The 24358-nt window shown below is 36.1% G+C and overlaps 1 protein-coding gene across 10 annotated transcripts in view; it reads right to left on the bottom strand.

The window, feature by feature from the left end:
* The window catches only part of LOC141398713 (neurobeachin-like), a 906809-nt gene that overhangs the window by 813889 nt on the left and 68562 nt on the right, over positions 1-24358 (bottom strand). Inside the window, exon 3 of one of the 10 annotated variants that reach the window (XM_073976294.1) lies at positions 14944-15310. The exons of the other annotated variants lie outside the window; for them this stretch is intronic. Coding sequence (XP_073832395.1) covers positions 15248-15310 — 63 coding nt within the window. The 3' untranslated portion in view covers positions 14944-15247. Of the gene's footprint in view, positions 1-14943; positions 15311-24358 lie in introns of those variants that run through there. 10 annotated transcript variants of the gene reach the window in all.

The following is a 24358-nucleotide window of genomic DNA, read 5'->3' as shown; positions in this document are numbered from 1 at the left end:
AACAATGACCAGAGGGCAGTCTTTTTATTCTCGTAGGAGGAACGAAGACAAGGATACGAGCAGGCATCACCATTGTGGCATCGGGTCTTATAAATTACGTATCCTGGCAATCCGAAATTGCGTTTGGCTCAGACGGCCTCCCATCCAAGACTCTCCTACATGAATAAGAAGAGATTGCCACAGCTCGCTACACATCACCATTGTGCCTGGGAAGCCGTAACTTCGCTTGGCTCAGTTAATTTAGCAATCACCATTTTATAGAGCTGAACATAAACTTAGATCCTCGGGTAGCCACCACTTCATAGAGCTGAACATTTAGCAGAGAATTTCCGTGACATCATCAAAGCTGCAACCGCTCCAGGCGGCCTTCTCTCCAAGACTCTCCTACATGGATAAGAAGAGATTGCCACAGCTTGCTAGACATAACCATTGTGCCTGCGAAGCCGTAACTTCGCTTGGCTCAGATAATTTAGCAATCACCACTTCATAGAGCTGTCCATTAAGTTAGATCCTCGGGTAGCAGAGAATTTCCGTAACATCATCAAAGCTGCAACCGCTACATACATACCTGCTGGTTGAATACGCGAAATTCGACAAAATTTGCCAGCATAGACGAAAGGTCTACGAGTACTTCGCGAGAGTACGCCACGTCGTGCGAACCCTGAATACTCAAGAGTTAGGAAACTAACTCAACGATTCAGATGCCATGTGTTGTGCCCTGAGTTGAGTATTTGACAAGAATCCTCAATTTATCGTTTGCCAATCAAGAATCTTGAAAAGTTTGTAAGGTGGTCTCGCTACTGATGTCAAATAATGATGCCAGTAGAGGTGCTTCATATTCCGCTTCAAGATATTGGGTGTAAAGTTCGATAGCATGTTGAGGTCGTCAGTGCAAGCGACTTCTTTTTGCGACAAGATTAGAAGTAAGCACAAGGTACTCAAGTCCATGGACGGTAGCACTTGGGGTGCTGACAAAGATACCTTATTGACCTTTTATAAAGCAAGAGGCCGTTCTTCGGTAAGCTACAAGGTGCCAGTGTTGTATGCAAATGTTGAGGCTATACTGTGGAAGAATATTCAAACCGCTTTGATGGCTGCAACTGGGTGCTTGCCACAAGTGGACCATTTTTGAGAGGAGACGAAGATTTAACCGATACATCAGCACAACAAGATGTTGTCGATGCAATAGCTGCTTGGGTGTAATCATCGTGATTATCCCTGTCACGATCTAGTGGACACGCTTCCCCCAAGGTACGTCAGGAGATATCTTAATGTTCTATAGAGAGAGAGGGGGAACCTCGAGATCAACGAGCCTATGGGGCAAGCTTGAATAGCATCCGAACTGATACAGTTTCACAGACAGTTCAAATACGTGGTGTGAATACCCAGCCATCCCAAGGCAAACAAGAGTGGTTTTAGCAAAATTAAGATCCAGACAGTGGAGCCGCCTCAACTCATATTGTGCCCGAATTGACAGCCGATACCCAACACATGCCGTGCATGTGGACTGGAACCGCGCGATACGCTGGACGTTAGTCCAGATCTTGCCTCCGAACGTAAATCAAAATTTTTAACTGTTTGGGAGATATGAGCCTGGGAAAGTGCTCACTTTAGACATTAAGGCCTCAAGTCGTTGGGGGTCCATAACCGCAGGCTTGAATAGCATCCGAACTGATGCAGTTGCGCAGACAGTTCAAATATGTGGTGTGAATACCCTTCTCAGAGACCACCCGCTATACATCGCAGCAGAAGAACGCCAGCCCAAGGCAAACAAGAGTGGTTTTAGCACAACGGCTTTGGACCCCAAATATGTTTGGACGATTTGGTCCAAACTTTTCACATCGTATTATTTATTTCAGATACAGATCTGGTTCGAATATGGACTATATTGGTGCACTCCTTCGGGTACCTCCCACACAAAATTCGGATAACGTGAAGTTTAAGATCACCTCTCGGATCGTTTTGAAATTTCTGTCATTAGGTTGTACTTACGGTTTTCATTACGACAGTGCGATTATTTTCCTGCGCAAGTTCATACTTCCTGAGATATTGGCCTAAAAGCTGCATGAAACCATGACGACACCAACCAAAATGGCAAATCCGCAAGATAATTCTCGCATGCAGTTTCTGATTGGTGCAGACTTTCGACATCGTATAATTTCATCCAGTCATGTATCGGTTGGAATATGGACTATATCGGTCCACTCCTTCGGGTACCATCCACACAAAATTCGGATAAAGTGCATTTTTTTCAACAGGTTGTCCTTGCGACTTCCTTTATGACGGTACAATTTTTTTCTTGCGCAAGTCCATACTTCCTGAGATATTGGCCTTAATATTCCAAGAAACCTTGACGGCACCAAGCAAAATGTCAAATCCGCAAGAAAATTCTCGCAGGAGTTTCTGAATGGTGCAATATCTGCATAATATTATTTTATCCAGTCATGTATCGGTTGGAATATGGACTATATCGGTCCACCCCTTCGGTTACCAAAAATTTCTTTCAAACTTAGTTTAACGTAATTTAATTTTTCGGGTCCTTTATGAAGAAGTTTGGTTACCAAAAATGTTTGGTATATGTCAATGATTTGGTATAGCCCCACATTACGGTAACTACTGATTTTTAAAGCAAACTCGTGATACAAAATCAATATACATATTTTATATACGGCATCATTATTGTGTTTGGTTTAGTTTTTTTTTTTTTTTTGGTCAGTGGCTGAGGTTATTTCTACGTCTTACTTGTTTTTATCAAATCAAAGTGTATAAACCCTCGTTAGCCTTAAGACTGAGGGTATAATTGAGGCGCTCAGCGCCAAAACGGCCTAACCCACATAGAAATGGTTCTGAGAAAAACGAAGTTGAAAGAAAACAAGTTTTTAAAATATTTTTATAATTTTTTTATTAATCATAAATACATATTAGTTGTAATATTTGTTTTAGGTTAATCATTTGGTATTAGTTTACATAGAAAAAGACTGTTTTAATCAGTTAATAAAAAAATTGAAGTGGCTTAGGCCGTTTTGGCATCCATGTAAAAAATATATATTGATAGGAACTGAGGGTTAGGCAATTTTGTCTCCATTTATTAAAACAAAAATTATGCAGATGAATAATAAAAATAACTGTGAGCGTGAATAATAAAAATAACTGATACATATTTATACAAATTATTGGTCTTCTTCCTGGATATCTTCATCTTCGGCTCTCGATTTTTTTTTTAAATTATTATAAAATGCATGATTTACCCTTTGAGTTTCTGTAAATCCTTAAACTTTGCACCTTTAATGAATCTTCCTCCCGGATAAAGCGGTTCCAATTCAAAATTTACGTACTTGCTGGAGTTTCTTTTTGAAATATTAACTTGAAATATTAACTTGATTGAAATATTAACTTGAAATAAAACATTTATGTTATTTGAATATTTGTATTGAATTATAAATGGCTTCGCATTTTGAAATCGAAGGCACTGAATCTTAAGCCATTCAACTTTTGAAGTCTTGTCTTCGGAGATTTTTCTTTTTGATACTATTTTCTCAATTGAGGATATGCTTTTTATTTCATCTGTCGTCATCTTTACCAAGTGACATGGTTCCCTTTTTGCCGTGAGGATTACACGATCCCAATCATCAGTAAAAATGACCTTATAATATTTTTTTCCTTTTCAATGAGACCAAAATCTTGATCGCATGGAAGGCATGAATGACCAGACATTAAAAATTTGTGGTCTATCCGTTCCACACAGAAGGCCGAATTATTGACCATGTATGTGCAAATAGTGTTAATTCTTATGTTACGGTTTTCACCACCACATTGATCGCGATACATTATTAACTTTTTACATTCTACATTGACGCCAGGGCGTAAGTCAACTTTATTACATAACGTTTGGTTTTTAATTACACATTCTTCTCGAAAATTTATTTTTATATTATTTTTCAAATATACTCCTGACTAAAACGTAACATGCGTTTTTGGCCTAACCCACACGCATTTTTTTATTTCCAGTATTCGATTTTGCCTATGTGGCTTAGGCCATTTTGGCGTCCACATTTTTTCAAACTTTCAGTAAAGGAAAAACAGTTTACGGCATGTAGAATAACATAGGGTTAACCTATGCAATTGGTGATTTTTTTTGCATATATTACAAAAGGTTCCGGTTCGTCCAGCATAGTCAGTTTGAATTTTTTGAAAATGTGGGTTAGGCCGTTTTGGCGCTGAGCGCCTCAATTATTCAACAAGACAAAATACTTGAAAAAAAGACACATTTAATCCATAGAGACCCTACGTTATTTTCTGGGACAAAATATTTCAATTGACAATTTATTACCTCGTTATAAATAAAACACCCTTTCTTTTAAGCTATGTACATTTAGAAAAAATCTATTTTTTAGACCATATTGACCACCTATAGATGATGACACGCCTTTCTCTCTATTTAAACGTCTGGACTTTGTATGGTTTATAATGTGTGTCTGCTTGTTGACCATATTTTTTTTTTTTTTTGAAGGATGAACACATACTGTGGGTGATTTGGAGAATGTATGGAGGCAATAGTGGGGGTAGGTTAGAAAAGCTTTTATTGCTGTTATCACAATATATCGATGGAGGGGAATATTTTATTGCAATATAGCATTGACTATGCCTCTGTATGTGTGCGTTTGGGTATTTGTGTTTGCATATTGTTATGTGGGTGTTTATTGCGGTATTTCATTACAAGCAAACAATTTTTTCTCTAAGTTATTCACATACATGATTTTTGTTCTCTTCAGGGAATAAACAACAGTGGCCGCAAAGTGGTGACAGTGTTTTTTCCTAAAATGGATTGCCATTTAAAGCCTAGGTAAAGCCAATGTGGAAAAAACTAATCAATTTCATATCCACTGTAAAACATTTTGTTGTTATTCAAATACTTGAATACAACAAAATATGGACTAAAGCTGAAATAAACACAAAGATGTAAAATTGAACACAAATATAAACAGGGATGACGGAGGAGATGTAAGAAAAAAAGCAATAATCCTGATAATTTCAGGGTTTATCTTCGTCACCTTCGTTTTAAGCGGAGATTTATCTATTTGTGGTATCATCTAGGGAGATAACTTAGGGACCACTTGTAATTATTGAGTTACCCATTGAAATTATAAAAACTTCGTTTGGGCCGAATAGTGATTCCGAATTCAATTTTGCATTTTTTTAAATCCCCCTTTGTTGACATCATGGTCAGAGTTGTATATACACTAGGGCTATAACCAAAAAAATACCACCACATAGCCGTGTAGAGCATGGAAAACTATTATGAAATACGGCGTCAATTTTTCTCTATCGCGAAAAAAGTTTCCGCACCAAATGCATTGAAGTTCAGTAATGCATTTTGTAATTTTAGCTGTTATGACAACATATTTGCTTTTAATTAAAATTTTTATTTTTTTGTAGTCTAATTTGAAATCATTATTAAAGCGTTCTGGACCAAAATTGTTCTCAAATCGCGCCATTTGGAGTATATTAGGAAATTTTGATGCTATTGCAATTTTTGCTTTTTCTTTATAAACTCGTGAATTTTATGTTTATATTTTTTGTACCTACCGGAAAAAAGAATATGGGGTCATTTGCAACGAAGTCGCGAAAGTTACAGGCTGTTTTTGTTGACTTTGCCTGTGAGAATCGTATATGTTTTTTACAAAAATACAACACCAGTACCACGTGGGGAATTTTGTTCTAATAATGAAAACGCGTTTCTAAGATCGATTCGGCGAAAAAAGTTTCCGCGCGGACTGTAATTACCAAAACCCTTTTGATATTTTTTCTACTTATAATTTTAAATTTGCTTTGTTTGAATAAATATTCATAGAAAAAAATAAATTTCTCACAGGCAAAGTCATTAAAAACTGTCTGTAACTTTCGCGAATTTGTTGCAAATGACACCATATTCTCTTGTCCAATAGGTACAATAAATATAAACATAAAATTCACGAGTTTATAAAGAAAAAACAAAAATTGCAATAGTGTCAAAAATTCCTAAAATGCTCCGAAATGGCGCGATTTGAGAACAAATTGGTCCAGAACGCTTTGGTAATGATTTTAAATTAGATTACAAAAAAATAAAAAATTTAGTTAAAAGCAAATATGTTGTCATAACAGCTAAAATTAAAAAATGCATTACTGAACTCCAATGCATTTGGTGCGGAAACTTTTTTCGCGATAGAGAAAAAATTACACCTTATTTCATAATAGTTTTTCATGCTTTACACGGCTATGTGGTGGTATTTTTGATATTTGCAAAAAAGTGCAAAAAGTTATATCCCTAATATACACTTTAAAAAAACCAATTAAAAAAAAAAATTCTGGCGACACCAGCTAAAATGAACGATGGCAATTACTGACGAATTAACTATACGCAACTTTGCATATCGTAATATTTGTTCTAAACGTACATCAAGTTCCACGAAGATCTACATCAGTGATATTTAAGCCCGTACTTTCTGAAATAAGAGCTAAAAACTGTACACAGTGACTGACATCGACCCAAACTCTGCACATCGCGACAATTCTCTCAAACTTAAATCAAGTTCGAATATGGTATGTCGGACAACTCATTTGAGTATTTCCCCATAAAACTTCAAAGTTTTTCCTTAAGCGACGTTTGAGCTGTTCGCGGATCATTATTAAATGTTTAGAGAAGGTAGTCTTTGTTTTACTGTTTACTGCGATATAATGTTTTTTTTTGAAATCAAGTCCATACTTCGCTCTCCGTATACTACATTACTCACTCTAATCTCTCCCTTTAGTTGAAACGGCGGAAACACAAAAATCACGGAGAATTTTTGTTCGGAATAAGGCTGTGTATCTTTTTGCTACCTCCGCAACATCATCAGTATAAAAGTTTTCCAAGCCCGCCTGATAGGAACGTTGATCTATATGTTCTCGTTTGTATCGTTGTATATATCTCTCTCTAGATCATGAGGATCTCTCCTGAAGTGCCTGGGTGGAGGAGCCTTTCTACTAGATTGTGGCAGGGATGCTGACATGCAAGTAAGTACTGCATTGATAACATCTTGTTGTGCTGATGCAAAATATTCGCCTCATTACAAAGATGGTCCAATGGTGTCGTAATCCTGTTGAACATTATTTTTTAAGAAATCCCCGCTTTTTAAAATACCATTTTTTTAAAACCCACGTTATTTACAATCATTTTCAAAAAAAAAATATTTCTAGTAAACTCACGTTCTTTAAACTATTTTCAACAAATCAACATCGTTTAAAATTATTTCTAAAATATCCACGTCCTTGAGAAATACTTATTTTTAAAAGTAATTTTAAAAAAATCACGGCTTTGAAAATATTTCAAAAAAATCCAAGTCCTTGAAAAATATTTTTTGAAAATATATATAAATATTAATATTTTTTTCCGAGGGAGTTTGTCAGTTCTCCTACCGGGCGCGTCCCCACGGGTCCAACACTTGTTGCATGGCGAGTCTGGGACAGAGTGGTGGGATAATCCACCTCTGGAAGCCTAGAGTTTCCCGCGGACAAAAAACTGACTACGGGGGTGTTCCCCTAAAACAAAAAGCAATCATGGAAGGAGGAAAAATGAATGGCATCTGTGGTCGAAGATAATGCTACAATCACACAACCTCGAGTTACAACGGAGGAGGATAAAGGGCAGCACAGAGTGAGAATTAACTTGACCCAACCATCTGAGGATGGTAGCGACCCTGGATCCGAATCCGACAGCTGCGGCAAAACAAACATCACCGTTGTGGAAAATCCCATCAAAGATGAAGTCCAAAAGATGGTGGAGGAAGTCAGCGAGAGCATCGCGAAGCTAACTACAAAGAAAATACAGTGGTCAGGGGCCCAAAGACGCAAGTATAAGAGGAACCAGGCGAGATTAAAAAGAGAGCAGCAACGGGATGCTTCACAGGGCACCACAGACACTCCCTCCACTTCTTCGGAAGCGGCGAAGAGGATAAGGTCCCCTGAGGAGCAGAACACCGTTAAACCCACCTTCAAATGCGCAGGACAAACACCATCAGGACCCAAGCAGAGGAGACTGCCAAAAGTATTCTTCAACGGAGACTGGTGAGGTGAGATCGGACACGAAGAGGGTGAGCGCGACGTCGGAACCTCCTGGAATGGCCGGGGACTCAACAAGAAAGTCTAAGACCGTCCAGAAGAGGAAGATGGACGCGGAAACAGGAACGGAGCCGCCATCGACTTACGCCAAGGTAGCCAAGAGATACTACAGGGACGATCTGTGCTATGCAGTAATCGACACCAGCAAGGATCTGGAAGGCTACATAAAGACCATTTGTTGGAGATCGAGAAGTTGATCAACGACAAGCTACTGGAACAAATCCTGAAAGAGCGTGTTTCAATAAAAATCGACTGCTGTGAGCCCAGGGGGGACATCCTATTGTACCACTTGGACCCACACACAAACTCTGCAGCACTCGGGGAGGTAGTCAGCAGCATATCAACTCCATGAGAAGGTGGCAGACTAAAGCTGGTGAGGAAAGACGAAAATCCTCACTTGACCAAAGCGTCGGTGTACGTCAAGGGGTACGCCTGCAAGCTCGAGACGGAGCGCATCCTCGAAGTCCTTGGTGTCCAAAATGAGACCTTGGAAGTGAAGAGGTGGGAGGTCTTCCACAGGGAGGAGAAAGAAGACGGCACTCTCCTTGTGGTGGGGACCGACGACCTCTCACTTGCTGGGCTCGCCAAGACTAAGGGCAAGGCGTATTTCGTCTCGAACTCAGTGTACTTCAAGATTGGAAAGGCAAGAGTGGGCGACGAAGAGAATGCCAAGACTACCACCCAGGAGGTCAAACCTACCAACGATACCCAGGAGGGAGGAGCAGAAGAGCAAATCAGCGCCTCCCAGGAAGCCAATCTACTGGAGGACCAATGACTGAGGTCATCCAGGTCAACCTCCATCGGAGCGAGACGACAAAACTAGCCCTGATGGAAAAAATAACTAAAGGTAATATACATATTGGTTTAATCCAAGAACCTTGGGCCATAAAAAACAAGGTTTCTGGACTAAACCATATTAATTATCAACTTTTTTACGCAAATACGGGATCCCGCCCGAGGACCACATCTCTCAAAATTGTTTTTAAAAAATCGATGTCTTTCAAAATTGTTAAAAAATCTAAATGACAATAAATGTTTAAAAAGTCCACGTCCTTCAAAATTATTTTTTAAAAAGTCCACGCCCTTGTAAAATATTTATAAAAACTGCAGGGTTATTGACTATAAAAACTCCACGTCCTTCAAATTTGTTTTTAAAAATAGAAGTCTTTCAAATTAAAAAAAAAAATCCAAATGACAATTATTTTTAAAAAGTCCACGTCCTTGAAAATAATTTTTTTAAAAACCCACACACTTGAAAATTATTTCTTAAAAAGACCGCGTCCTTGAAAATTATTTTTAAAAAGTCCTCGTCCTTGAAAATTATTTTTTAAAGAGTCCACGACTTTGAAAATAATTTTTTAAAAAGTCCACGCCCTTGTAATATTTGTATAAAAACTACAGATCATCCTTCAAAACTGTTTTTAAAAATCGACGTCTTTCAAAATTTAAAAAAATCCAAATGACAATTATTTTTAAAAAGACCAAGTCCTTGAAAATCATTTTTTTGAAAAGTCCACGTCCTCCAAGCTATTTTTAAAAAGTCCACGTCCTTGAAAATAATTTTTTAAAATAATTTTTGTATAAAAACTACAGGTCATCCTCCAAAACTGTTTTTAAAAATCGAGGCTTTCAAAATTTAAAAAAATCCAAATGACAATTATTTTTAAAAAGTCCACGTCCTTGAAAATAATTTTTTAAAAATCCGCGCACTTGAAAATTATTTTTTAAAAAGTCCGCTTCCTTGAAATTTTATTTTAAGAAGTCCCCGTCCTTGAAAATGTTTCTTTTAAAAAGTCCACAGCCTTGAAAATAATTTTTTAAAAATCCCCGTCCTTAAAAATGATTTTTTAAAAAGTCAACGTCCTTGATAATATTTTTTAAAAAGTCAACGTCCTTGATAATATTTTTTAAAAAATCCACGTCCTTGAAATATTAATAAGGCCACGTCCTCGAAAGTGATTTTTTAAAAAGTCAACGTCCTTGAAAATATTTTTTTTGTTGAAATTTTGCCTGTTAGTGCGAAGATAATTTTTAATGATTTTATATTAATTTTCTCGTTTAGAGTTAAGCTTGATGATCGGAAATTATTTGCAAGTGAAAAAGGAAAGCCAAGGACTCGAACCCACATAGTCACCAAATTACGTTACCTGGTTTCACTGGTGGTAAAGCAGATCTTCAGACGTATCGACTATGTAATGGCTTCTCTGTCCTAGAACTTTTCGTTTTTCACATGCAAATGTGTTTTATACATTTACGCGGATATTTGGCCGCTGAATATATTTTTTAAAAAGTCCAAGTCCTTGAAAAACTAATAAATCCTCGTCCTTGAAAATATTTTTTTTAAAAGTACACAACCCCTCTACGCCCTTGAAAATAATTTTTAAATAAGTCCACGTCCGTGAAAATAATTTTTTAAAAAGTCACGTCCTTAAAAATAGGTTTTTAAAACGTCCACGTCTGTGAAAATATTTTTTTTAAAAAGTCCATGTCTGTGAAAATATTTTTTTAAAAAGTCCACGTCCCTGAAAATGGATTTTTTAAAAAGTCCACGTCCTGGATTTTTTTTAAAGTCCACATCCATGAAAAAAAGTCCACGTCCGTGAAAATATTTTTTTAAAAATTCAACGTCCTTGATAATATTTTTTAAAAAGTCCACGTCGTTGAAAAATTAATAAGGCCACGTCCTTGAAAACGATTTTTTAAAAAGTCAACGTCCTTGAAAATGATTTTTTAAAAAGACAACGTCCTTGAAAATATTTTTTAAAAAGTCCACGTCCTTGAAAAATTAATAAGTCTACGTCCTTGAAAATATTTTTTTAAAAAGTACACGTCCTGTTTTTTTTTTGTTTTGATAATATTTTTTTAAAATGTCCACTCCTTGAAAATGATTTTTTAAAAACTCAACGTCCTTGCTAATATTTTTTAAAAAGTCCACGTCCTTGAAAAATTAATAAGGCCACGTCCTTGAAAATAATTTTTTAAAAAGTCAACGTCCTTGAAAATGATTTTTTAAAAAGTGCACGTCCTTGAAAATATGTTTTTAAAAGTCCACGTCCCTGAAAATGAATTTTTTAAAAAGTCCACGTCCTGGATTTTTTTTTAAAGTCCACATCCTTGAAAAAAAGTCCACGTCTGTGAAAATATTTTTTTAAAAAGTCAACGTCCTTAAAAGTGATTTTTTAAAAAGCCAACGTCCTTGATAATATTTTTTAAAAAGTCAACGTCCTTGAAATGTTAATAAGGCCATGTCCTTGAAAATGATTTTTTAAAATGTCAACGTCCTTGAAAATTATTTTTTAAAAAGTCAACGTCCTTGAAAATATTTTTTAAAAAGTCCACGTCCTTGAAAAATTAATAAGTCTACGTCCTTGAAAATATTTTTTTAAAAAGTACACGTCCTGTTTTTTTTTTTTTTTTTTTTTTTTTTTGATAATATTTTTTTAAAAAGTCCACTCCTTGAAAATGATTTTTTAAAAAGTCAACGTCCTTGCTAATATTTTTTAAAAAGTCCACGTCCTTGAAAAATTAATAAGGCCACGTCCTTGAAAATGATTTTTTAAAAAGTCAACGTCCCTGAAAATGATTTTTTAAAAAGTTCACGTCCTTGAAAATATGTTTTTGAAAGTCCACGTCCCTGAAAATGAATTTTTTAAAAAGTCCACGTCCTGGATTTTTTTTAAAGTCCACATCCTTGAAAAAAAAGTCCACGTCTGTGAAAATATTTTTTTAAAAAGTCAACGTCCTTAAAAGTGATTTTTTAAAAAGCCAACGTCCTTGATAATATTTTTTAAAAAGTCAACGTCCTTGAAATGTTAATAAGGCCATGTCCTTGAAAATGATTTTTTAAAATGTCAACGTCCTTGAAAATTATTTTTTAAAAAGTCAACGTCCTTGAAAATATTTTGTAAAAAGTCCACGTCCTTGAAAAATTGATAAGTCCGCGTCCTTGAAAATATTTTTTTAAAAAGTACACGTCCTGTTTTTTTTTGTTTTGATAATATTTTTTTAAAAAGTCCACGTCCTTGAAAATGATTTTTTAAAAGTTCAACGACCTTGATAATATTTTTTTTAAAAAGTCCAAGTCCTTGAAAATAATTTTTTAAAAAGTCCACGTCTTTAAAAATAATTTTTTAAAAAGCCCAAGTCCTTGAAAATAATTTTTTTAAAAAGTCCACGTGCTTGAAAATAATTTTTTAAAAAGTCCAAGTCCTTGAAAATAATTTTTTAAAAAATCCACGTCCTTGAAAATAATTTTTAAAAAGCCCAAGTACTTGAAAATAATTTTTTAAAAAGTCCACGTGCTTGAAAATAATTTTTTAAAAAGTCCAAGTCCTTGAAAATAATTTTTTAAAACGTCCACGTCCTTGAAAATAATTTTTTAAAAAGCCCAAGTCCTTGAAAATAATTTTTTAAAAAGTCCACGTGCTTCAAAATAATTTTTTAAAAAGCCAACGTCCCTGAAAATGATTTTTTAAAAAGTCCACGTCCTTGAAAATAATTTTTTAAAAAGTCCAAGTCCTTGAAAATAATTTTTTAAAAAGTCCACGTCCTTGAAAATAATTTTTTAATTAGCCCAAGTCCTTGAAAATAATTTTTTAAAGAGTCCACGTGCTTGAAAATAAGTTTTTAAAAAGTCCAAGTCCTTGAAAATAATTTTTTAAAAAGTCTACGTCCTTGAAAATAATTTTTTTAAAAAGCCCAAGTACTTGAAAATAATATATTAAAAAGTTTACGTCCATGAAAATAATTTTTTAAAAAATCCATGTCCTCGAAAATATTTTTTTAAAAAGTCCACGTCCTTGAAAATGATTTTTTTAAAAAGTCCACAACCTTTTATTTTTTTTTTAAAGTCCACGTCGTTGAAAATTGTTTTTTTAAGTCCACGTCCTAGAATTTTATTTTTTTCAAAAAATCCCCGTCATTCAAATTTTTTTTAGAAATCCAAATGACAATATTTTCTAAATAGTTTACGTCCTTGAAAATTATATGTAAAGAGTAAACGTTCTTGAAAATTAGTTTTAAAAGTCCAAGTCCTTTAACATTATTCTTAAAAAATCCACGTCCTTGGAAAATATTTAAAAAAATCCATGTCCTTGGAAAAAAAATTTAAAAAAATCCACGTCCGTTAAAATTAACTTAAAAAATACACGCCCTTAAAAATAATTTAACAAAATTCAAAATCATTAAAAAACAATGTCCCTGGACATTTTTTTTTTAAATCTACGTCCTTCAAAAATATTTTTAAACAATCCACATCCATGAAAAATATTAAAAAAAACACGTCCTTGAAAAATATGTTTAACAAAGACCTAGACCGCGAATATTTTTAGAAAATAAGTTCCTTGAAAAAATTTGTAAAAACTTAGGTTCTTCAAAAATAGTTTTAAAAAATTCACCACCTTACAAATATTTAAAAAAAAATATTTCTCCTTGTCCTTAAAAATATGTTTAAAAAATCCAGGTCCTTGAAAAATATTTTAAAAAAATTTTACTTAATAAAATTAAATACGTCTAAAATTATTTAAAACATCCACTTTTTTGAAAAACATTTTTAAATTGATTCAAGTCCTTAAATACGTCCAAAAATATTGAAAAATCCACGTTTTTGAAAAATATTTTTAAAAATCCACGTTCCCGGAAAATGTATAAAAAATAGCTGATCAACATGTACTTGAAAAATATTTTTAAAAAATCCACGTCCTTTGAAAGATATAACAAAGAATTTAAAAAAAAATCACATCCCTTAAAATATTTTAAAACCCACGCCTATGCCTGTTAGAGCCATTAAAAACAGCCCTTAAACATACACACATATAGCTATGATGATCTTCAAAATATCCTTAAAAATTCACGCCTGGTCCTTTAAAAAGGCCAAAAAGTGCCTACTTACTTCTCTAGCGACCTGACCGTGTTAAAATAATGGGTTAGTAAGGAGATATGTAATGAGTTTTTTCTGGGATAATACGATATTTAGTGCTTCTTTTTGTATAATTGACAGTTTTCGTACCCTTCCATGGCAAATTGCCAAAAACAGCCTTATCTCACCGCTACACAACAACACTAACCCACATACCAAGTTTCAAGGTTCTAACTGTACCCGTTCCCTAAATAGTATATTTTTATAGAATTATATGTAAGATTTTGTTTAATCTTAAATAAAAAATCGTCCAAATATGCTACAGGGATACGATGTCAAAAAAGTCATCATGAAATCTATATCAGACTAAAGACTGAGGCAAAAGTTCTATATTTTTTGTCCCACAGTATTGAAATGTGTTTATTTCTGAATTCTAAATTTGTTCATTCCTTTTCTTCGTGCATCCCAGTGTAATATGGTGGCACACAAACTTCCTTTGCCTTTTGGGGTCAATGGGATAAGTGTGACGTCATATCGTTTCGTAAGGGTGGGGGAGTGAATTTGCGAACACCAATCATTTATTTTTATTAAGAATTTCAAACGTCCCTTTGCAAGTAGATGAAGTTTTCTTATTGGTATTTGTGTATTTGCCTTGTGATTTCAAAACACCATCTAACGTTTGTGTTTTTTCTTTTTCATCTTAAAGATTTGCTGACTTGACAGAAAATATCCCCATGGTGGAAAGCGAGGACACCCAAACCACCATGACTTTAAAAACATTACAGGAAAAAACAAAAGTCCTTTTTTGACAATCATAAAATCCAACCAGCAAGACAAGTATTCCATGTTTTGAGGAAGAGAGTGAGGAAATAGATGACAAGGACAAGGAAGGTATTGCTGATGCTACAATTTTTTGTCGAAAATGTAAAGATTTTTCTCTAATGATTTGATTTTTGTTCTTTTTTTTGTCGTCGTGAAAATTTGAAATTATATGTAGTTGTCATAACAATAATTGAAAGAAAACCATATCAATTTTGACAAATATCAATCATAATATCCGTTGTGACATTGTTTGGAATACAGAATTAATGTTCAATGAAGAAAATTGTACAAAAAAACAACGGTAAAGACATTGATTGAAATTAATAGTGACGTTGCCTACACCGATGATGATTAGTGAATGGTTGTTAAGCGAAATGTGCCTTTTAAAACATCAATTCAATTAGTATCGGAACCATCAATTTTTTATGCAACTTACCAAATATTGTCGTTATGGTTTTCGTAAATATTGATATTGATTAAATATGAGATACATACCTGAAAGAAAATGAAAAAAAAAGAAATATTTTTAATAGTAATTAGATTAATTCGATGTACGAGGGCAGTTCGGAAACTTCTTAGCCTAGCATAAAAAGCGCGGTATAAACAGAAAAAAGTTAAGTGTTTTGGAAACATCCATCTCTGTTATGAATACATGTTAAATTTTGTTTCGATCTGGCAACTCCTTCATACAGAAACAGGTGTTCAAAAAAGACGCATCCGTATTTTTTTTTACAATGGAAAAATTAGAAATGCGTGCTGTCATTAAATATTTACATAAAAAAGATTTATCGGGACAAGAAATTCATAATGATATGGTGAATGTGTTAGGTGAAAGTGCTCCTTCATATGCAACAGTTAAAAATTGGGTTGCTGAATTTAAACGTGGCCGTACAAGCATTGTAGATGAACCACGTAGTGGACGTCCAAAAACAGCAACAACAACAGAAATTGTAGCCAAAGTGCATGATATGGTATTAAATGATCGACGAATAAAAGTGCGTGAAATTGCTAATATCATGGGCATCTCAAATGATCGAGTCCATTTAATTTTGCATGAAGAACTACAGATGAAAAAGCTTTCTGCAAGATGGGTGCCGCATTTGTTAACAGTCGTTCAAAAACGCATAAGAATGAACATTTCTCAACCTTGTTTGGATCGTTTTAAGCAAAATAAAATGGATTTTAAGCGTCGTTTCATAACTGTTGATGAGATATGGATCCACCACTATACTCCAGAGACAAAAGAACAATCCAAACAATGGACTGAAGCTGGAGGAAGTGCCCCAAAGAAGGCAAAAACAATTCAATCGACTGTTAATGTTATGGCAACGGTTTTTTGGGACTTCAAAGGTATTTTATTGATTGACTATCTGCAAAAGGGTAAAACAATAAATTCAGAGTACTATTGCAACCTTTTGGATCAATTAAATGTACAAATTCGAGAAAAACGTCCTGGCTTACAACACAAAAAAATAATTTTTCATCAAGACAACGCACCAGCGCACAAGAGTGATTCAACAATGGCTAAAATCAACGAATTAAAGTACGAGTTGCTTGACCACCCACCTTATTCCCCTGATTTAGCTCCCAGTGACTTTTACTTGTTCCCAAATCTAAAAAAATTCCTTGCTGGCAAGCGTTTTACCTCAAATGAAGATGCAATTACAGTTGTAAACCACTATTTTGAAGACCTTGAGGAAAACTATTTTAGATTGCTAGAAAAGCGTAGGACTAAGTGTATTGAAGTTTCAGGAGATTATATTAAAAAAATATTTTTGAAAAAAAAAATAGGCTAAGAAGTTTCCGAACCGCCCTCGTAATTTATGTTTATTTTTATAAAAAATATGTGTGTATATCATCTGCAACGCAACAAACAACGTTTAGTGTCCCTTTAAAGGAGGTTTTTTCATAACATCAATACATACAAAGCGTATTGTGCGTATAAACCCAGCAAACCAAATGTCTGATGTCCGACACGTCTGAACAATTTCGGATGCAAAGCCGTTCAGATTTCGTTCCGATTTCTGAACGATTTTTCGGATAGGAAATAGTTCAGATTTTATACCGAGTTCGTTCCGATTTCGGAACGAATGTCGGAAAGAAATTTCCTATCCGAATTTCCCAAGGATTTTCTTCAGATTTCGTTACGAAATCGGACAGAAATCGATCCGATGTCGCTAAGACATTTCGTTCCGAAATTATGTCAACCACTTCATACAACTTTCGTTACGATTTCGGATCAGATATCGGACGTATCGTCCGAATTTTGTTCCGATTTCGTTACGATGTCGGTACGATTGGTTTGCTGGGAAGCCAGGTCAGGCAATGTGCGCTTGCTGAGAGCAAGTTAGCGAAAACTTTAATGTAAAATGCATTAAAATGTATGCTCACTTGTTCTCAGCAAGCGCACATTGCCTGACCTGGGTATACAGCAGGGACGAGCTTCTTTGCTTAGATCGTATAGTGAGGGCACCCACTGAGTTGTTTTTGCATTTGCTTCTCTCTCTCACGTACAGTGTAAATGAATGAAAACAAACAAAAACATAATGTGGTTGATGCTTTTTTCACTCATACGTTCATACATGTCTTCGCTTTGGTTGTATTTCTGTGGTCGTCGCTGGTATAAAGAAAAAATATGATTGATCTGGCAATATCTGAAGAGCAAAATGTGCATTGTACAAACTCATATTGGACAATATACAGATTTTTTTAAAACATTGAGTATTTTTGGACTGTTTGAACCACCGAGACTTTTAATAAATTGGTAACCTTTTCATTTATATAAAAAATAGGCATAGCCCTCGGTGAAAATAGGCTAGATATGTTGTTGAATTTCTGAGCGGAAAGTGTATCCCCCCTAAGCCCTATATTTGCAGAAATTACCAATGCATTAGGGGTGACGTAAGGGATGGAAGATACCAAGGAACGGTCCTGACCGGCTTTAACATAGCAAAGTCCAGGATTTATATTGGTTCCTCTTTCAGCTCAAGTGGACACTGACCTCCCCGCGGTGTCACCTGGGGAACTGCCTTTAACACCCGTCAAAGGTAGTGAGCTAACATGTGCCGCGCGTTCACTCATAAGAACGTTAAAAACTTGGGTTTGGGCGTCGGGTTAGTAACCCTCCCCTAGAAATAACAGCCTACCATGAAAAAACGAAAGAAAGGAAAAACAACCCCCTCTAAAGTTGACGAGCCCCGCAAACGTTTTAAGGACCATGATCTGCGAATCTGCACCTGGAATGTTCGCACTCTTTACAGGGAAGGTGCAGTTTACGCATTGGCAGATGCACTTGAAAAGTACAAGGCCGACATTACTGCCATACAGGAAATACGATGGAACGGGAAAGGCGTCACAACAACACCCAAATGTGACGTACTGTATTATAGCTGCCATGACACAAAGCATGAGTTTGGTTGCGGATTAGTAGTTGGTCGGAGGTTAAAACATCTGGTCTCCAGCTTTACCCCAGTGAATGAAAGACTCGCTGCAATTCGATTAAAAGCAAAATTCTTCAACATCAGCTTTATTTGCGCTCATGCTCCCACTGAAGACAAGGACGAACTGACCAAAGATATATTTTATGAGCGCTTGGAAGAACCATATGACCGTCGTCCTGCCCATGACATTAAAATTATTCTAGGCGAAACATCTGACAATGGTATGAGGCTGATAGACTTTGCAGCTGCAAAAAACATGGTAGTTAGCACCACCAGATTTAAACATCTCGACATCCATAAGGGCACCTGGTTGTCTCCAAATCAGAAAACAAGAAATCAAATTGATCACGTTGTGATAGATGGAAGACATTCATCGAGCGTGTTGGATGTGCGCTCGTTCCGAGGAGCAAACATAGACTTGGACCACTACCTTGTTGCAGCAAAGGTACGCACCCGGTTAAACGTAGCAAACAAAGTCCGAACAGACACAACACGAAAGTTGGATATCGCTAAGCTGCAATCACAACAGATACCCACAGCATATTCCACTCAACTTGCCCAATTGCTTAATCAAAGCACTCCTCGTTCCGATAACATATCAGCACAATGGCAAAACATTGTCCACTCCATGAAAACAGCCGCAAAATCAGTACTTGGATACCAGAGACCTCCACCAAGGAATCCATGGTATGACCAGGAGTGTGGTGCTGCTACCGAAGAGAAAAATGCGGCATATAGGGCTACTTTACAATCAGTAGCAACGAGTAGCACACGAGAGAGATATCGGGAATAAAGGAGAAGAAGGAGAAGCGTCTTTTCCGCAGGAAAAAGAGAGAGATGGAAAATCGGGAGTGTGAAAAAATCGAGATGTACAGGAGCCAGAATGAAGTCCGAAAATTCTACCAAAGAGTCAAGCATCAAACTGATGGCTTTGGCACAGGCATATCCTCCTGTAGAGACCAGCAAGGTAATTTGGTAACAGATACAGATAGTGTGCTCAGGATATAGAAAGAGCATTTTTCAAACCTGTTGGTATCCAATAGCAGCGAAGACGACGAAGATACCACAGATCCAATCCCAGAAGATGGTATTGAATGCATACCGCCCAGCCAAGATGAGGTAAAGACAGCAATAAGTCGGCTGAAGAATGATAAGGCAGCAGGAGCCGATGGCTTACCAGCCGAGCTGTTTAAAACCGGAGGCGACGCTCTGATAAGGTGTATGCAACAGCTAGTTATCACCATCTGGCAGGAAGAACTCGTACCCGACGATTGGAACCTGAGCATCATATGTCCTGTATGCTCCAACTATAGGGGCATAAGTCTTCTCCCTATTGCCTATATGATAGTGTCAGGGATATTGGGCGAACGACTAAAGCCAATGGTCAACGAAATAATTGGACCATACCAATGTGGCTTTAGACGTGGCAAGTCCACCATTGACCAGATATTTACCCTGCGGCAAATCCTAGAGAAGACCCAAGAGATGCAGATCGACACATATCACCTTTTTGTCGATTATAAAGCAGCATTCGACGGTCCCCTCCGATCAAAGGTATTCCATGCAATGTCTGAATTTGGTATCCCCGCAAAGCTCATCCGGCTTTGTAAGATGACTTTAACTGATACTAGGTCCTCAGTTAAAATTGGAATGAACCTCTCCGAAAAAATTTGTACCAACAGAGGTTTCAGACAAGGACCTATCGTGTGACCTATTCAACATTTTGCTGGAAAAGGTAATACGAGATGCAAATGTCAAAAGAAATGACACAATTTACACCAATAGCCACATGTTACTTGCTTATGTTGATGACATAGACATCACGGGATGATCAGTAAAAAAAGTAACAGATACCTTTATGAAGATCGAAGCAGAATCTGCGAAAGTGGGTCTGGCGGTAAACGGCGAAAAGACCAAATTGATGGTGTCGACGCGCAAAGCGTCCATAGAGCTCGTACCAACTGTGGAAGTTGGTACCTAAAATTTTGAGGTAGTTAAAGACTTCGTCTACCTCGGCACTGCCATAAACACAGCGAACAACATCAGTTGTGAAATAAGAAGAAGAATTGTATTGGCCAACAGATGCTACTATGGTTTAAGTAAGTAATTTAAAAACAAAGCCACATCTCGTCAAACAAAAACAAGTGGGAAAAGGCTATAGTCGGTGCGGGGCCGACTATGTGATACCCTACACCACTACCTCTGTGCATTATCTTTTCACTCGAAAATATTTCTTTTAGGGAGATACGAAAGTTTTCACCTATACGGCTTTTATACCAAATGACTTAAGGCGAACTGAACCAAAATAATTAATATTTAATTTTATATTTGACTACTATCGACATCACCAACATCAACAGGCTTCTATCTCTGTGAGAAAATTTCGTGATGATCCGATCAAAATTCCGACCTGTAGTGTGATATCAGAAAAAGTGGAAAAAAGGGATGCATTGCCGACTATTGCGATATCTCTATTATTGGACCACCTACGCCAACCTACTATGCATAATTTTAAAGATTCGATTTTCTACTTTCTTAGTCAGGCTTTGCTTTTAGAAGGTCCCCAACCAAAGGTGTGATATCCGTCATTATTATTAAAATCGCAAAAATGAAAAGTTGGGTTCTATTAACGACTAATGCGATATCTTCGTTGTTTGACCACCTACGACAACCTACGTTACATCGTTATAAAGGTGAAAGTGGAAAATCTTCATTGCCAGGTTTTGATTTTTGTATACCCCTTATAGACTCTGAGATATTTGCATTGGAATAAAATGTTAGATTTTTCTCCAAATAAATTTTTTGCTCATTACGACCCCTAAATATTATCCGACCATCACCAAAATCAATAGGCTTCTTCTCCTGTGAGACCCCCACTAACCCTCGAAATTTCGTGACGATCCGATCAAAATTGCGACCTGTGATTTCCAAAAAATGGAAAAATGGGATGTATTACCGACTATTGCGATATCTCCGTTAGTATGTCACCTACGCCGACCTAGTTTGCATCATTGTAAAGATGGGATCTACTACTTTCATAGTCATTATAATTAAAATCGCAAAAATTAAAATTTGGGTTTTATTTGCTACTATTGTGATATCTTCATTGTTTGATCACCTACGAGAACCTACTTTACATCATTAGAAAGGTAATATTTTCTACTTTCATTGTCTGGATTTGCTTTTGGTATACCCCATGTAGAAGCTGAGACATTCCCTTTGGAAAATAACGTTGTATTTTTATGCAAATAAGTTTTTTACCCATTTGATTTTTGTATACCCCTTATAGACTCTCAGATATTTGAATTGGAATAAAATGTTAGATTTTTCTCCAAATAAATTTTTTGCTCATTACGACCCCTAAATATTATCCGACCATCACCAAAATCAATAGGCTTCTTCATCTGTGAGACCCCCATTAACCCTCCAATTTTCGTGACGATCCGATCAAAATTGCGACCTGTAGCGTGATTTCCAAAAAAATAGAAAAATGGGATGTGTCGGTAATATTGCGATATCTCCGTTATTTGGTTACCAACGCCGACCTAGTTTGCATCATTGTAAAGATGGGATCTTCTACTTTCATAGTCAGGCTTTGATTTTGGAAAGTTTCCAACCAAAGCTGTGATATTCGTCATTATTATTAAAATCGCAAAAATGAAAATTTGGGTTTTATTTGCGACTATTGTGATATCTTCGTTGCTTGATCACCTACGAGAACCTACTTTATATCGTTAGAAAGGTGATATTTTCTGCTTTCATTGTCAGGTCTTGCTTTTGGCATACCCCATATAGAAGCTGAAATATTCGCTTTGGAAAAAAACGTTGTCTTTTTATCCACATAAATTGTTTGCCCATTCCGACCCCTAAATATTATCCGACCATCACCAAAATCTATAGGCTTCTTCCCCTCCGGGACCCCCATCAACATCCAAAATTTCGTGACGATCCGATCAAAATTGCGACCTGTAGCGTGATTACAAGGTTTAGATGGACAGACGGACGGACTGACGGACGGACACACATAGCCAGATCGACTCAGCTCGTCGAGACATTCATTTTGGTATATATAAGTATGGGTCTACGACCATTATTTCGATGCGTTACAAACTTTTTGGCCAAAACCAACTTATAATACCCTCCCCACATAGTGGTGTAGGGTATAATAACGCTCTACAAAACACTGATACTACCCGTGCTGATGTATGGGTCCGAAGCCTGGGTACTTGCTCAACCAGACATGGCAGTGCTTGGTGTGTTTGAGAGGAAAATTCTTCGAAAGATCTACGGGCCGATTTGCGTTGACGGTGAATATCGACGTCGTATGAACCACGAGCAATATCAGCTATACAAAGACATGAATATAGTTAAACGTATCGAGATGCAACGATTGCGTTGGCCAGGCCATATCATGAGAATGAGCGATGATGAACCCGCTAAAAAGGCGTATGAATACATGCCTCATGACGCTGCACGCAGAATAGGCAGGCCTAAGCTTCGATGGAGCATACAAGTGGATGAAGAAATGAAAAAGCGCGGTATTCCAAAAAGTCAAGCGAAAAACAGAGAGGAATGGAGATCTTTTCCTAGTTCGGTCTATGGAACATATGTTCTGTAATGGGTCAACTAAGTAAGTAAGTAAATTCTGCTATGTATTTCATTGGAATTTTTAATGTACCTATGTGTCTGTTGTTGCTTCTGCTTTTTTTCTATACCTTTCAATAAACAACCACCATTTATAAATGTGTGTATATGTTAGAGATAGCCAGTGACCGCTTTCTCAGAGCAAGTGAGCATACATTTCAATGTGTTTCACATTGACATTTACGCTCCCTTGCTCTAAGAAAGCTTTTGGGTGTGTATTTGTTTGCACCCAAACATATAATTTGTTTACACCCAAACATACATTTGTTTGCAGGACCCAAACATATGTTATGTTTGGGAATGATTGTAAACAAATATATGGTTGCTGCTGTTTAGGACATATGTTCAAGAGACGTTTTTTTCTACGTGTATGGAAATATATTCTTAGTCCAACAATGAATTTTTGCTATGGAAAAAAGTTCATCTTCCGACGATGATTGTTTTTTTTTTGGTCTTTAAACTATACCCCGAATAAAAATTAGAATAGTTAAAGTGGACTGACTCACTTCGCCTAAAAATCTGTATTTGAATTGTAACATTTCTAATGCGCATTAGAGAAAACTAATATCTTTAACAAACTATGAACAACAGCAAATATATTGATTACTTTCTTTAGTTTTGTTTATTTTCTAACATTTATTTACTACAATTTATATGTTCAACCCTTGGGAAGTAACAATTACTTACGAGCATTTTGCCAACCCAACTGTCTTCCCCCCCCAACTAAGTTTAGTTATTCGTGCCAGCTATTGAAACCTAACAACACAAATAAGCAAAATGCAACAAACACTAACGGCAGCAGCCACAACAGCAGCAGCTTGCTAAGCAACAGAAAAATTATTGCCTGAAAACTTGTAAATTCGTTAAGTAAACAGCTCAATTAGCACACAGAGAAGCAAGAAAGCTAACAAAGAAGCGTTGCTACATAGTTTCATTACAACATCTGTATTGGGGGCAGCAATCAAGAGGCTGCCTATAGCAAATTGTTGCACTCTCAATGGATTTGGAAGTAAATTTATAGCACAATGCACACACAATCCCCAAAGCGCACCGCTTCCTAGCAAGATAAATGAAGCAACAACGATTTGGAGGGATTTCTTTTTTTGTTTTTGAGAATTAACAACATTACACAAAATTTGTTACATTTGTTATTTTCACTAAACTAATTAAGTGTGTAAATAAATATTTAAGAAGAGACATAGAAACTACAATAGTTTATATGCTCCTTCCCCCTATATCAGTTACATTTGATTTCTTGTCGCTTTGGGGTAAACTGAGGTGTTAATATTTTTTTGTGGAGTGTTTAAAAATAAGAGGTGAAACGCTTACCCACTTTTTTCGTTATCAGTAGTGATGACGTCTTCAAAGGAACTCAAGTGATATCAATTATATTTTAAATTCACTTGGTGACAATTTATTATTTAAATAAGTTATCTTATCTTGAAGATAGTGGGACTCA

Source organism: Musca autumnalis, unplaced genomic scaffold, assembly GCF_047663935.1.
Source record: "Musca autumnalis isolate F117 unplaced genomic scaffold, ASM4766393v1 scaffold_3, whole genome shotgun sequence".
Lineage (NCBI taxonomy): Eukaryota > Metazoa > Arthropoda > Insecta > Diptera > Muscidae > Musca > Musca autumnalis.
This window is presented reverse-complemented; position numbering and strand designations above follow the sequence as displayed.